Raw genomic sequence first — 16,306 nt, forward strand, 5'->3', positions numbered from 1 at the left:
GCGTGCAGTACGTTTTGAAGGCAATTATGGAAAATAGAAGATTTAACATATTCCTGCAGAAAATAAGAAAAAAGGTTGATGAATCACTGATTATTGACAAAACATAACATCGAGACTGAAAAGGATGAAAATATATGATCAATAACCAATAAGCAGAGGCCAAAAATTAATAGAAGTAAAGATTTGGAAGAAACCAATAATTTGAAATTATGTGTTCATAACCATGTCTCAGAAAAAAATTGAAATACTACATTTTCCAAGTTTTTCCAACCAAAAATGGCTCAACACCTCCTCACCAAGTCACCCACCCGACTTGAGTCAGCCGAGCTCGTGCAGGATCCCGAATGTCTAGTGATCAGAACCATGATGCATGCTTATATAAAGACTTAAACATCGAACAGTTTGCAGTAAACAAACGAATCAAATTTTATTACATCAAATGTTCAAACCATTGTAGCTCCTTAGATCCCTGATTCTCCGTTATCTGACAGAGTATCAACGGCATGATCAATCTTTTTAGCCATGAAACAATTACAAAACAAAATAGTCAAACAAATTCTTGCCACACTCGAGAGTAAGGTAAAATATATGCTGACATGAGAATCTCTTGATTTCTCAGTTCTCAATAGTCATCTTTTCACACCCTAAAACTCGTGTAAAATTAAATGTCAGATGATCATCCAAGGAACAAACAAATAGTGAGTCCTGTAGGGATAATGAACCTGTCAAAGCTGTTGTGATTTGCGAAGGTGCTCCAACAATGACATGGCCTTCCTTTTAGCCCTTTCAGTGCCATTTTTGGCAAGCTCCGTGAGTGGTATTACAGCGCCAAGTCTGCTTAAACAACCGAGATTTTCATTGTCTCTTTTGCACAAGGAAAGTAAAATGGCAGCTGCATTTTCCTTATTACGAGGTAAACCTGTCCGTAAAAGATCGATTAAGATGGGTATGGTGCTAGCTTTAACGATGGCCACTTTTGCCTCATGATGGTTGGCTAGAACTGAAAGAATTGTTAAAGATTCATCAACCATTAAATTGCTTGAATCTGTGAGCATTTTTAACAGCGCAGTGATAATCCCAGCTCTTACAGCCCTTCCCTTGTTTCCTTGATAGATACAGAGATTGAATAATGCCGTTGCAGCATCTTTCTTCCCTCTTGAGCTTCCATTCTGAAGCAAATCCACCAGAGCTTGTATTGCCCCCGATGCACCAATTATAATTTTGTTTTCATCAGCAAGCGACAAGCTGAAAAGGGTTGCTGCCGCATTCTCTTTTGCTTCCATACTCCCAGCTCTGAGAACTAGAACAATAGAAGGAATCGCATTGGCAAGCATGATGAGTCCTTTATTATTGTCAAATATGGAAAGGTTGAGCACAGAAGTAACCGCATTTTCTTGAATTTCACTATCCTCAGGATGTCAACATACTAACAAGAATGGGAATTGCCCCGGCTTCTGCGAGCAAGATTCTGTTGTCCGTACTTCTTTTAGATAGTGATCGGATTTCAGCTACCGCAGCTCTACGTTCCTCTATCGATCTGCTAGAGAGCTTACGAACAAGTGCTTCGACTGCCGCAAAGTCACGAGCAACATCACGAAGAGATCCGTCACCCTTTCTTATTTTCCCATTTATTAGTCCTGTTGGCTGCTCTATATTATGTTTCAAGCACCACTGGGATATAAGACTTCTCAAAACGTAATTGGGAGTTAGAGTGTGATGCTGGAGCTTCTGCTGTGTTTTCGGGCACGTGGTGTTGCCACAATCAATCCATCTCTGTATGTAAGATCTCTCATAGGTCTGCAAAGACAAAACGTAACTAGATTAAAAGCATTACACATTAGAATTCTCACCCTATACCACGGTATGTCTTCTTGTTTTTCTTTCAGTTGCTCAGTAAGAAAGACCAAATGTACTGATAGTGTCATAGAGAAATGTGAATCTCACCTGCCCGGTTGCAACAATTACTGGATCCCTCATAAGTTCGAGGGATATGGGGCAAAGGAAATCTTCAGGAATCATCCTGCGAATCTGGTTTCTTGTTCTCCTCTATACTTTTGCAGGTTGACCTTTTGGCAGTCCTACTATCCGAATCCTTCAAGATATTAACCTCTGATGATGTCAATGAGATCCTCAAACTTTCTTCGTTGTAAACGTCGTCGTCCAAATCGTGGCCTTCCAAGTTGCCTTCGACTTGATCTTCCGTGTTCAGGTCAACTTCATGATTTATAATGCCGATATTTTCTATATGTAGACTTCTGGCAGGCCTGTTACCTGACTGGAAAGGATCAATATCCTTGTCCAACGGATGAGACAAGGCTCTGCATAATAAGTTTGAGTTAAGAAGGTCCACCGTATCTTTCTGTGGCTCGTCTCAACTGTGCCTTGACTAATTCAACCTGGCAAGTAGATTAAGTCAAATTCGCGAACAATTCAAATACCACATAAATCCGCTCGAAAGTCAAAACCAACCTGTTCGTATACTTCTTCAGATATATCAAAAGCACCATATGGTAAGTTAGCCAGCCCTTTCTCTAATGTCCATGTCACACATTGAAATTGAAAGGAGATTTTCTTCATTGCTCCATCCTTGAACCAAAGCATAATAAATTTCAGGACAAGCATCAACGTTTTATAAATACAAGAACCATCAGCTCACACTCAAAACTATGAGATATTAATCATTAATCAAACAAAAAATTGTATAGCCAAAAAAGATGAGCATATACAAATGATAATAATGGAAATGATTGATTGTCTTTTGATCTACTTATTGAGACACACCAGTTTATTTATTTATTTTTTTTAAAAAAAGAGAGAGATCAATTCATACAACATATACCCAAAAACGACTCAAATCAAATAAGAAGAAAAAAATGCAATTTTATATTCAATTGGCTAATTTTTGCAAACAAATTATTTGTGGGAAATCAAAAGGTCCAGTATCCCCTCTAACTGCCACACTGTATGTTCTGATTAAACAGTGAAAAGTTTCAAAAGTTCAGATCAGATCATAGAATGAGCCCTTGTCAATGGGGTGGATCCATATCTAACCTCATCGTGACTTAATGCACTTTCGAAGCAAAACTCGCATCTTTGATAGAAGTACACAAAATCTTGAAAAAATTTCACTCCACATAGCAATTAATCAACGACCTTCATCACATAGCCAACCAATATATGTGATAAAAGCCAACAAGAAAACAACTCAGCAAATTCAAATCAATCAAACTCGCGAAACATGAAAAAATCCACATCGATTCATCGCATTAACTAAAGAAACAATAACCCTAAGAAGAAAGGGCCAAAATATACACCATTAACTCGTAAAAATTACCGAAGAAATCTTGGAATTGTCGAAGTTGTTAGCAGCAGAAACGAGATTTCTCGCAGCCTGAAGGGCTACGGTTAGATCAGAGAAGCCCAATTCAGCATTTTCTTCAACTTTCTTGCTGGAATCCCCGATTTCTTCAAGAAAATGGGCCAACAGTGAGACTCTTCGAGCCAGGTCAGTGCAGTCTTTCTTAAAAAACCCGGAGAAACCAGCAGCTGAGATCCGAACGATGTCCCGCACTAGGCGGAGGGGCGTGGTTGTGGGTCCGCCATCTGCCGCCGCGGTGTCCCCGTCGGCCATTCTGAGAGGAGAAAATAGTGGTGGGGTGTTTGCTACAAGAAGACTGAAGCCAACATCATGGTAAATTGGGGACAACCAGTTGTGGGATTAAATGAGGAGTTTCGGGTTAAGCATTAGTTGGCATCTTCTTCTTTTTTTCTTTCTTTTTTGGAAATATATTTTGAACATTATATTAAATAATATGTGCAAATATTGTTTATATATTTTTACTATTATTAATAATAATAACAATAACAATAATAATAATAATAATAATAATAGAAAATCGATTCGATAATGAAAATATTGGTTATAACTTACAATTAAGTAATAAATTCGATATCTCGTCTCAAATTTGAACATTAATATCATATGAAATACAAGTCTTAATCTATTATGCTTTTTCCCCAAATACATTGAAAGAAGTTGGGTCTCTGACTCAAAATCTCATCTCAAATTTAGCACATTTATTTATGCATATGAATTACAAGTAATAGGCTAATATCCATTTTTTCAATACATACATATTGTTAGATGGATATTATCCTGGATATGTTGTATGTCTTGAAACACGAGTAAATCGTAGCAACTTGAATCACGAACAAAAAGCAACAACAATAAGAGCAAGTCGAGGTAAAGAAGATTCTTTCTCCGCAAGACGAAATTGCTCGTATCGAAGTGCTATACGTTAGGAAGAATTTTCATGTACGCCCTAGAATCAAACACAAATAGATTTCACTAGGCCAAATTGGGGATGACAACTTGCTAGTAAATAAACCAAGGAAATGCGTTTAAAAAAATGTACGTTCTATACTGCCATTAACGATATCATCCTCAATTACTCATTCGACATGTCCGAAAAGAAATTACTGAGAAAAATAATTGATTATATTGTTTAGTTTGACTATATATAAATCATTATGCTCTATGGTAATATTGCAATGTATTGGATGACGAAATTCACAAATATGCATAACACAAACACTAATGTGAGAATGTTTTTATTGTCAATTTTGTAATATAGATCTTCGACCTAGCTCAACTCATGAAAAATTATTATTTTTTTATGTCAAAATATTTTTTTTTATGACAGATATAAATCGAGTTGATCTATATATATATAAAGTCGTGGAACCATATAAATCAACTCTGAACTTAAAAGAGCATTATGATTTATGACAGTGGAGAGAGTTGAAAAACGAATAAAAGGAAACAGTTGGGTAGAGAATATTGTGAATGCTTTGCATTGGTTGCTTGGGATACCCTTCGCTGTCACATACCATATTTCTATTTCTATATTTGCAATTAATAATTAATTAACTATTTTTTTTCTTTTTTAAATAATATATATATATATATATATATATATGATAAAAACTTGTCTGAGACGATCTCACAGGTCGTATTTTGTAAGACGTATCTCTTATTTGGGTCATCCATGAAAAAATATTGCTTTTTACACTAAGAGTATTACTTTTTATTGTGAATATCGGTATGTTTAACTCGTCTCACAGATAAATATTCGTTAGACCGTATCATAAGAGACTTACTATATATATATTATTTGATACGATGGAACCGCAAAGTCAATAGTGGAAATGATAAAAATACCAAAACGTGTCCATGGACAAATGAAGAATATGATTAGTTTTTTTTAACACTTCTTGGTGTATTAAATAATGAGATTAAAAAAAGTAATTTTCATAGTATAAAATTCCCAAGTATTACGGGGAATAGAATCCTTCCTAAGTTTTAACATACTTGAACATTTATAATTAAATCTAGAGAAAATTGTTTTAAAATTATAAATATGTAAGTTTTTGGATGAAAATACAATTTACACGATAAAAAAACATATATATGTTTGGCAATGTGTTCCAAGGAATATTTGTTTCTATTTCCAACCAAAATAAATTTCATCTCTCAAATAAGCATATACCTTTTCACTTATAAAAAAATTATTTCAACAATTTATTTTTAAAAAAAATCAAAAAATTAAATGTAGCCACTGGCCTTCCTTGACATTTCCTACATATTTTTCACATGTCCATCCATTTCCCGTTACCAAATATAATATTGTTTTTTTAACGTGAATTCAAACTCATAATTTTTTTTTTTTTTATCGAGAGAGATTTATGTTACTATATATTTGTTTTAACGAGTATTCGAGGTTTATGCTACTACATGTCCACAATGACGACAAGGATTACACTGTTTTGATTGTATATTAATTATATATTACATTTCATTCGGTTAAATTCGATAAATGTTAGTAATATATTCGTAATATTTTATCATTGATTATATATTCGTATACATATTTATGGCAAAAACTTGTGTGAGACGGTCTCACGAGTCGTATTTGTGAGACATAACATTTATTTCGGTCATCCATGAAAAAGTATTAATTTTTATGTTAAAAATATTACTTTTTATTGTGAATGTCGGTATAGTTGGCCCGTCTCGCAGATAAAAATTCGTGAGACCGTCTCACAAAAAACCTACTCCAAATTTATATAATCCAATTTGGAATCAGTTTTGGTAAGTAAAACATATTTTCCAACCAGGCATGAAGCATTTGTCAATATTCAATACTGTCTATATTTATGTAAATTTATTTGTTTTAAAATTTGTATTCAAACAATTTTTTCTAAAATATATATAAGGCAAAAATTTGTGTGAGACGGTTTCACGAGTCATACTTTGTGAGACAAATATCTTATTCGGATCATCAATGAAAAATATTACTTTTTATTGTAAATATCAGTAGAGTTGACCTGTCTCATAGATAAAATATTCGCGAGACTGTCTTACAAGAGACCTACTCTATATATAATAAATAATATATTGATTGAGATCCTCGTTTGAATTTAGTCGAATATTGGTGGTGGTGATTATTAACCATTCAATTAAATCGACTTTCGTTTAAAAAAATAAATACGATGAGCTGTGGATGATCAATTATTATTAATTTGTCACATAAAAATGTTCATTGAATTTGTGTTGCAGGTTGAGGTGCCAGCTCTTTTCTACACAACTAATTTCAATGAATCTTTTTGGAATTTCTAATAATTGAAGACCATGTGACCAACTTATATGTGTCCAAAATTTTTAATGTGGGGAGAAGGTAAAAAGATCATCATTATTATTATAGATTACGACTAAGACGGTCGTGTAGATTTTTATCTGTGAGATCAGTTGATTTGATCTATAATTATCATGAAAATAATATATTCGACATAAAAATGGTGTTTTTTCATGAGTTGTGTCAGGTCAGAAATTCGTTTCACAAAATTATTATGTGAGATGATCTTTTGTGATTATTATATTATTATTTTTTCGATTTGGATAAGAGTTTCCAATTTATTATTGTTTTTGGAAACTATTTGACACAACACAATTTTAGAAGATCACCAACATAAAAGTAAAAAGATCATTGATCTGAACAAGAAAGGAACTAGATCGTGGTATTATACTATATCTTTTAAATATGTTTTTATGTAACGGTTTTACGGATCGATATCCTGAAACTATATATTTAACTTAAGTCATCATATATTACACAATATTTATTCAAAACATAACCAATTAAAAATAATAATTTTACGGTAAGAAATAATACTATGTACATAAAAATAATTCATTTCATGAGTCGGATCGAAAATTCGTTCTCGTTCTGTTTCCTATAGGTCAATATTTACCTAATAAATGGTATTTTGTATATAGTCAAGTAATCAAAGTCCTTGAACGGCCGTTGATTGAGGAGAAATAGTCGCTTGACCTAGTCATGGAGTGAGCTTCTACCACGACTTTTCTTGAAAGGGACAAAGGCAAATCGACTTTCTAAATCTTTTTTATTTGAATAAGAGTGGATCTTATGTGAGATCGTCTCGCGGATATTAATCTGTGACACGAGTCAACCCTACTGATATTCACAATAAAAAGTAATATTTTTTCATGGATGGCTCAAATAAGAGATCCGTCTCACAAATACGATCTACGAGATTGTCTCACATAAGTTTTTGCCTTTGTGTTCTAATTAGTTGAAAAACTCAGTGGAAACATATTTTACGTACATTATTCCCTCAATTAATACCCATAATTCAAAACCGCTATAAACCCTAAAAAAATTCTATTTTTTAAAAAAAGAATCGTCCAAACTTCATACAGTCTAGCAACTCCTTCTATCGTTTGGATATGATTAATAGCGACGTTGTTTTATAGTGTGAAAAATATCAAAAAAATAAAAATATTATGCTTTGGGTTATATAATTATATATATTTAATTGTATTAAATTGATGAAAATTGAGTTTAAATGATATGATGAATGTGTAAATAGGAAAATAAAATAGAGGAAAAATAATACTTATAAATATGGCATCGCATTTAAGGTTGAACATTTTCACATAATTGATTTATCTTACATTTATTTTTCTTGTTTTAATGATCTATAATCATCAACATTTTTTTTATAAATTTCTAATTTAAAATAAATGATTATAGCTCTCATCTTTTTGGTTACTAAAGATCTTATATTTTTTATCGATGTTAAAATTAGCATACATATATAAAATAAGATATGATTCATTAATATTCGAACTATTTTTTAGTCCATTATTTCCATAAACATGTATGTTTCTGCTTTTCATCAAGAATACTTTTTAACTTCCAATTAAGTACTTCTTTATTTTGTTCTCAAAAAAATGAATTACAGTCTCACATATCTTTATCAGTGAAATGGGTCAACCATATCCACATTACAAAAAATTAATATTTTTTAATGGATGACTCAAATAAAATATTCGTTTGACAAAATTAATCTGTAAAACCGTATGATAAGAGTTATTGTATTTTCAATTAACTAAAAGAAAGAAATAAGAAACAAAATCCTCTCAAACGGACCCCAATGAAATAAAATTCCATTGTTGAGATATATATTGGGGAATACCCAAGCGGGCCAAACCAAACAAAGTCATCGTAGTTGGGCTTCCAATATATTATTTTATAATTGGGCCTAATCAAAATAGCCCAGCCAGTTTATCAATATGGGCCGGACCAACTTAAAACATCTCAAAAGTACCCAACACTCCAATATACTTCTATGATTAAATATATTAAATAATTAATTGTCTTTAAATTGTTGTGATTTTACGTGAAACTTATTCAAATTTCATTTCTAATCCATCCGGATATAGTCATGATATCAATCGAGTTCGATTCTATTTACAATAAAAAAAATATTTTTAATTTAAAAAATAATATATTTTCATAAATATCCAAAAAAAATATTTATCTCATAAAATTAAGATATAAAACTATATTACAGGAATTTTTGTTCAAAATTTAACCGAAAACTTTAGACCAAACTTTAGGTTAGATGAGATCACGCTGCTGATGTTGACTGTGAGCGAAGAGTATTGATATTACTTTCCCAGACGGGTTCGAGAATGGATACATTAATCTCATATCTGTCCCGAAATATTTCGGAGATTTTAAAAAATCCCCGAACCCGAAAAAATCGGAAATATCCGTCTCCATTTCGGGTTTTCTCCACAGAATCCCAAACTCGTGGAGAAAATTACCATCCCTAACGACGACCACTGAAACTACCGTCTGGCCCTTATTTTTAATATTAACTTCAGTCAGACCAGTTCCATCTTTTCAAATTTCAAAATCATCTCAATTTTTTTCAATTTTCTATGATAAATTGAAAGTGTTGCGTGATATTTCCAAATTTTTGAAAATATCCAAACATATGGTAAAATATAAATTTATAACTTATAAAATATTTTATTCTATAATATTTCATTTTGTGTATTTGATGATTAACAATCGACAGATTTCAGATTGCTGGTTGTTATTTAATAAAAAATAAAATAGGTTTAATAAAATATTAAACGGGCATTATTATCTACAACTTAAGTACAAATATTATATTAATATATAATGTTTGTATATTAAAATACTATTTCACAGCTGTCAAAAAAAAAATACTATTTCACAACTCACAAATGAATTAATAATTTTAAAAATCACATTACTATATTTTTAAAAAAATAGATTTAATAATTTTTTAATAAAAAACAAATTATATGCATAAAAAAATCTAGATGATTTGATCTCGTTTCTACAAATTAATTCAACCTGCAGTATCGCGAGGCATTACAAATGCTAGATGGTTTGATCTCGTTTTCGCCCAAACTATCGATACAGAACCAGAAAACAAATATTTAGCAATGTCAAAAGTTTAAAGATGGAAAAAGATGATGGGGACAAGAATTTGGAAGAGCGCACCCACCAGCATTTTTTTACTTGCAAAGGCCGCAAACCAACAAACAGAAGTACATATCACGAGCATCGAATCCGCTCTCAATGCATATGTTTTCTTGGCTGGTAAGACTGTATGGCATCAAGAAGTGCGGTAAATCAAGCCTGCAATTGGTGTGGCCTGCTTGTGTGAATAAAGCTCCATGTACAGCATGCAACCTTGGAAGCTGTGAAATCTTCACAGAAGGATAATTGACCTTCGCTTTGGCTATAATAAAAGAAGAAAGATAAGGCATCAGAACCATTAATCATTCCCAAAATGTTTCAGCTTTACATACGCCTAAATTTGTAGTTAGAAACTGGTTGATTCAGAAGTAGTATCCAATACACAAGGTGTTAAGATTGGAACTTGAACCTAACTCAACCCCAAAGGAGGATTGTCCAAGCCAATATATGCCACTCAAAGGTTATTTATCCAACCGATGTCGGACAATTAACACACCCCTCTCACGCCCAGGAATGAACATCTGGAGCGTGGAGTTTACAAATGATCCAATTATGGGCAGAACGGGTGGCAGTCCAACACATAACGGTGAAACCCGGGCTCTGATACCATGTTAAGATTGGAACTTGAACCTAACTCAACCCCAAAAGCTAGCTCTAGGGGAGAGGATTGTCCAGGCCAATATATGCCACTCAAAGGTTATTTATCCAACCGATGTGGGACAATTAACACAAGGAGCATGGATTGGTGCATTCGTGGATTGGTTAATCCTTAGGCAGTTAGGTAGGTACCCTCAATTTTTAAAAAACAAAGAACACAAACCCACACCATATTGGATCAAATGTTCGTCACAAGGAAATGATTATCTTAACAATGTCTTCTAAACATCACCACACTAGATACGCAAATGACGATACATACAGTTGAACCTTTCACGATAAGCAAAAGGCCAACTTGATCTATTATAACATCAAGTAGGTCCGAATTTAAAAAAAAAAACACCCGACAAAAGTTGGGCTTGATGAGGAGATTGCAATGCTTACATATGTCTTTTCAACCTCTTCAATGAATTTCTCAGGGTAATCGAAATACTTAGCACATTCTTTCTTTATTTCTGCCGAAAGAGTTCCCTCACCAGCCTTTTCAAGATTCCTTATTAAAATGGTCAAGGCTAGCTTATCTGGATCGCAACCTGAAGCCTTCATCAGCTCATAAGCATTCATTGCTTTGTTTACCATTCCTACTTTGAAATATGCTCCAATCATCTCAGTGAAGGTCCTCGTGTCAGGTTCTAAGCCTTCGTTCCTCAGCTCCACAAAGAGCTGTTCAGCCATCGCAATCATTTTGTTCTTACCCAACATCATTATCATTTGGTTGAACAGAGATAAATCCGGTGCATACCACACCTCCTTTCTCACAAAGTCAAAGACCTGAACCGTCAGTAAATTTCAGATAACCCACATTTAATAAAATAAAAACCTCCATTAGGGGCCATAAGAACACAAGTGCACGCTCAGTGAATAATGTGATCTGCAAATCAAGAAAATTTAACACTACATCACACCTCAAATGTCAAAAACAGATCGAATAAACTATGGATTCACCAGTTAAGAGTACAATATTAAGATTGATCACGACAAAATATTAAATCAAATCCCAAAACCTGGAGAAACACTTTGACTAATCCTAATATAAAGCAATTAAACTTTTTGCATTATTCAACTGTTGAGGATCACCATAAATCCAGTGCAATAACTTAGAAAGTTTGCATAAACGGCAGTATCACATATGTTAACAAGGATATACTAATGCTTTTATAAGACAAATCAAGCAGCAAATTCAACAAATCTCTACAGAGCTTGACCGTGAAAATCAAGAAACGAGACCATCAAGAATTCAAGAGACGCGGAAAAAACTTCAAATTGACGAACAATACCTCGAGGGCTAGATCCAATTCATTTTGCCTCCGCAATTCAGCCAACGTATCCAACAAATCATCCTTCAAAAGCCGGCTGACTTTTGTGCTGAAAACATGCTCCAATTTAGAAGAGTTTTGGGCCAATTTCAGGCACTGAACTGCTTGAATGGCCTCAGTGGAGATCACCCGTTTCCTCCACAGGGGTTTCCGTGGCCCATTTCTCAAACCACAGGCGATTCTCGGTGTGTTTCGTGCGTGAATAAAGGTGGAAGTTTGGGGCTTTTCGCAGAAAACCAATTGAGACAACTTAAAACTCATCATTCAAGAAGAAAAAGCAGCCTCTGTTTCGAGCAACCCGGGGTTTCATACAATTTGAGGAGATTCGGTACCCGCACACTATTTCTAATCAAAGCCATATATTAGCAGAAATTGCAACTTTTATTTTTTTAATTTAATGGAGGCTGAAGAACAATATCAAGCTTAGGAAAGGAAATCAAACCTGATAATCCATCGAAACTTCAGTGTTGTATTCAATCTAAACTTTTAATGGTTTTTAATGATTTTTTTAAAAGGTGGACTTTCGTGGAGTTATGGATTTTGATTGACTTTTATAGAATCTCATGGAATTGTAAAACATATTTCATAGACTTTTATAGACTTTTTTTCAAGATTTTTGTAGACTTTTGTAAACTTTTATAATTGTGATTTATTTTTTTATTAATTTCTTTTAAATAATTATTGGACATGTATAACCTATTAAATTTTAAATTTTTTTTATTTATGAAAATGTAAATAAATTTTACTTATTTAAAGGTTAAATAAATTTAATTTGTGAAAAACGGCAAATGAACTATCCAATTTATTGAAATCAAAATTTCAATTCTTTATGTCAATTCAACATATTAATGAACAATATTTTTATAAGTTCATAATAAATTTTATTAAAATGAATAATTTATGAAATACAATAATCATAACGATTCAAGAAAAAAAACAACAATTCATCTATTTTTACACATAAATATTGGCAATATAATAAATTCAAGATTGACCAATCATACCTTTGAATAGAAGAAATTTTTTTGAGATAGAAGAACCCTAGAGATGACTTGAGATAGAAGAGAGATAGCGTATTTTTCAAAAAAGAAAGTCCATCAAAATCTTTGGTATAGGTGGAAGAATATTTTAGATTTTCTGCAATTGTACATAAGGCTTCAAGGTTTTTACATGAATAATAAAATAAGAATCCTTGAAAATCTATGGATTTTTGGATACCTCTTGACTTTTGTAGAGTTTTAAAAAGTCAAGTTTGAATACCACGTGACTTTTTAAAACTTTACCAAAATCCATGTTGAATACCACTAAACATATATAGAGTCCTTAAAAATTTAGATTGAATACCTCTAGATTTTAAAATTCCATAAAAGTCATTAAAAGTTTAGATTGAATACACCCCTTTTATTGGATACCAAAATCTTAGTGAGTCTACTGTGAGACGATTTCACGAATTCCATAATAAAAAGTAATATTTTTTATAGATGACCCAAATAAAAGATCCATTTCACAAAAAAAAAGACTCGTGATCATCTCACACAATTTTTTACTCTAAAATTTTAGTTTAAAAAGTGGTTTTTTTGAATAAGTATACTAAAATATTTTTGTTTTTATTTTTAAATATAAATAAAAACAAAAAAATTTAAAATTTTATTTTAAAACCCTTTTTAATGTGGATCAAACTAGACGATTGATTGAACATAGGGTAAACATTTTTGTCATGGACCCTAGGCTTTAACTACTTGTACTAGATCCTTATCTAAATATATGTGGTAATTTATTAGTATGATATTGTTTATTTTAAACATAAATCTCATAATCTCGTCGACGATCTTCCATATTTATATATGATCTTCTTCATTTATTTTCAATCCGAGAATTTGGTTTCATTCCATATTATGTATATTCGCGTCCTATTTTTCATGATTTATTCATGCGAACAAGTTGTATAGCGAAACACATCGTTTCAGAAAATCAGATATATTAAACTTTGTATATGATGTTACATGATGGAGCAGGAATTGACATTTTCATCACTGAAAAGGGCAGCATACTTCTCTTCATGGGCATTTGGGCTTGGGAACGCTTGAACAACGTTTCTTACATAGCCGGGCGGCGCCTTCTTGTCGTAGACTTGAGGTGCATAAGGGTAATATGTCAGGTCGTACTTTACGTACGGCCACATCTCCGCCGCCTTCCCGGTGCTCCTCACTTTGCTCAACACCTTCTTCGGATCCACGTTTCCATTCACCGTCACCCGACTTTCTTTCCTATTTACATCCACTGATTTTGCACCTGATCATCAAATACAACCCAACATATTTAACCTCCTGTTTGGTTGGTAGAGCGATCGCAACAAAAACACGATGATCCATATCGAGATTATATACTATTTAAACTATTTCATTGATAAAATCACTAAAAGAATAGGAATAAGTGGTCTAAATTGAACCATATAGAATGATAAAGACATCATATATAGCTATATATTAATCATCTTTTTAGGAACTAATTGATGATAATAAAATTTTAAATATATACTATGTATTTATTTTTTAAAAAAATAGCAGTAAAGATTTATGAGATATTCCATCTGTATTTATGGAAGATAATTTATTTATATGCAAAGTTTTTGTTTTTATACTAAATATTTAATTGAATAACGAACATCATTCCAATGCAATTACATGTATATCACTATTAAGTATCCGAGAAGAAAACTCCCAAACGCGTGGAAATCGACATATAATATTTTTTTATATACATATTTTAATATATCCAAAAGCAAAATATGGGGAAAAACACCAAGAAAACCCATGCCATGAATATCATTTAATATCGAACTATACATTAGTTAAAAGTTTTAAATTATAAATTTTCAATTTGGATATCATATTTATTAATAAAATTACATACTTTATAGTAGAAGAATAATATTCATAGATTATGGGAAGCTAAGGTAACCACGTCTGACCTCTCATGGAAGAAACTGCATTTCTAATCCGCCTTTCGCATCCTTCACAGTCCATTTTCACCTTTATTTCAACCGTCTGCAGATATATAAACAACAGTTATGATATGTTATTCACCTACCGTGCTTATCAATGAACTGACATTTATTTATTTGATGTAAAATTTGGATATATTTCATCACATCCAATAGATGAGTGACACCTTATTTATGAACGGTCAAAAACATATTAAAGTTTTACATATCTATCTATATATATAGATATATATATTACCCTCATTGGCTTGCGCTTGCTCTTTCTTGTGCTCGTAACTTCAAACACATCCGAAATATGATCAAGAAAACCCATTTTTTCTGTATATTTTGTTGAGTTTTCCTTCTTTTTTCCCCCTTCTTTTGAATTAATGGGGTTGGGGCTTGGGAGAGAGGGACTAGGGAGAGCAGGTGCTTTGATTTAGCTCTTATTTTGTGTGTAAACCCTCTATTTATAGACGCAAACACGTAAGACATATTTACCTATTTATTGGATTTGGTATATTATTTAATATTCATTTATTTATTTATTTTACTTTGTGAAATAATTAATTACTAATTATATAGTATAAAGCTACAACATATGAGGATGACAGGAAGACAGACGATGTCATTTGTATCACCTAATTATTTGTCTCACAGATTCCAGATAATTAATCAAGGAATTGCTTTACTTGCCGTATAATTAATTACTTTTTAAATAAGATTGTTTATTCAAATTTAATTAATATTATATATTTAAAAATTCGAAATAATTTAATTATGGGGTTGCATGCTACTTGAACAATATTTTTAAAATTAAGCCAAATTGAGAATAATTCGCAAAGTTTAATAGGTCTTGTCAAGTTTCCACGTCAGTTCGACCTATTTTTATTTTAATTAATAATGTGGTTATAATTTATAAATAATGTTGTGACATGATTAAGACAATGTAATAATTTATGTGGTTAAGTAATTTGAGAAATTCAAAAATAAATCTGAGACTATTTTAATGATATGGAGCCCATTTTGGTTGCATTATTTGTGTAAGAAATAATAATGGTGGGCAAATTGATACACATTTCTGACTACAATTTCTAACAATCAAATCATAATAACTATAACGATGTGTAGCATGACTTGTATCTACTTGGTTGTCGATGAGTCGAGGTCTTAGGATCGGATAAGACTTGTATTATCATTGGTATTGTCTCAAGTCACCTTAAAGATAAGTTTTACAATTTTTTGTCACCGACGTTGTCTCAAACAGTTATCAATCTTACATATTAAGATATATCGTTTCTATTTTTTGATTCACTCACTCAATCAGATAGAGCCAATAAATTTGATGTACGAGAGCTACTTATCTTATTCGTACACGTTTAACCCAACAAATATTTTATTGTGTTTGGGGTGGTTATACACTTATAATTTTTCCAAGTTTCTACATAAACAAACCCGACACTATT

At 32.1% G+C, this 16,306-nt stretch overlaps 2 protein-coding genes and 1 pseudogene across 2 annotated transcripts; all 3 read right to left on the reverse strand.

Moving 5' to 3' along the window:
- Positions 1-408: 408 nt before the first annotated feature.
- LOC140830488 (U-box domain-containing protein 11-like) lies at positions 409-3,723 on the reverse strand (annotated as a pseudogene).
- Positions 3,724-9,722: 5,999 nt separating this feature from the next.
- On the reverse strand, positions 9,723-12,284 carry LOC140830489 (protein THYLAKOID ASSEMBLY 8, chloroplastic-like). Its single transcript, XM_073193827.1, has 3 exons — positions 11,819-12,284; positions 10,926-11,312; positions 9,723-10,146 (listed from the first exon to the last, which is right to left on the reverse strand). Exons 1-3 carry the CDS (start codon positions 12,119-12,121, stop codon positions 10,117-10,119), a joined length of 720 nt encoding a protein of 239 aa, XP_073049928.1. The 5' UTR covers positions 12,122-12,284; the 3' UTR covers positions 9,723-10,116.
- Positions 12,285-13,767: 1,483 nt separating this feature from the next.
- LOC140829655 (heavy metal-associated isoprenylated plant protein 21-like) lies at positions 13,768-15,287 on the reverse strand. Its single transcript, XM_073192961.1, has 3 exons — positions 15,100-15,287; positions 14,829-14,904; positions 13,768-14,149 (listed from the first exon to the last, which is right to left on the reverse strand). The coding sequence occupies exons 1-3, from the start codon at positions 15,172-15,174 to the stop codon at positions 13,857-13,859; spliced, it is 444 nt and encodes a 147-aa protein (XP_073049062.1). The 5' UTR covers positions 15,175-15,287; the 3' UTR covers positions 13,768-13,856.
- Positions 15,288-16,306: the final 1,019 nt, after the last annotated feature.

The sequence above is a fragment of the Primulina eburnea genome, chromosome 4 (genome assembly GCF_022965805.1).
Source record: "Primulina eburnea isolate SZY01 chromosome 4, ASM2296580v1, whole genome shotgun sequence".
Classification (NCBI taxonomy): domain Eukaryota; kingdom Viridiplantae; phylum Streptophyta; class Magnoliopsida; order Lamiales; family Gesneriaceae; genus Primulina; species Primulina eburnea.

Bases quoted from the DNA above. Each gene is read 5' to 3' on its own strand.
- LOC140829655 (XM_073192961.1), bottom strand. From the start codon at position 15,174: ATGGGTTTTCTTGATCATATTTCGGATGTGTTTGAAGTTACGAGCACA. The intron at 14,905-15,099 runs GTAATATATATA...ATATATCTGCAG, and splicing joins GCAAGCGCAAGCCAATGAGG to ACGGTTGAAATAAAGGTGAA. The intron at 14,150-14,828 runs GTCAGACGTGGT...TTTGATGATCAG, and splicing joins TGCAGTTTCTTCCATGAGAG to GTGCAAAATCAGTGGATGTA.
- LOC140830489 (XM_073193827.1), bottom strand. From the start codon at position 12,121: ATGATGAGTTTTAAGTTGTCTCAATTGGTTTTCTGCGAAAAGCCCCAA. The intron at 11,313-11,818 runs GTATTGTTCGTC...CTGACGGTTCAG, and splicing joins AATTGGATCTAGCCCTCGAG to GTCTTTGACTTTGTGAGAAA. The intron at 10,147-10,925 runs GTAAGCATTGCA...CTTTTATTATAG, and splicing joins AAGAGGTTGAAAAGACATAT to CCAAAGCGAAGGTCAATTAT.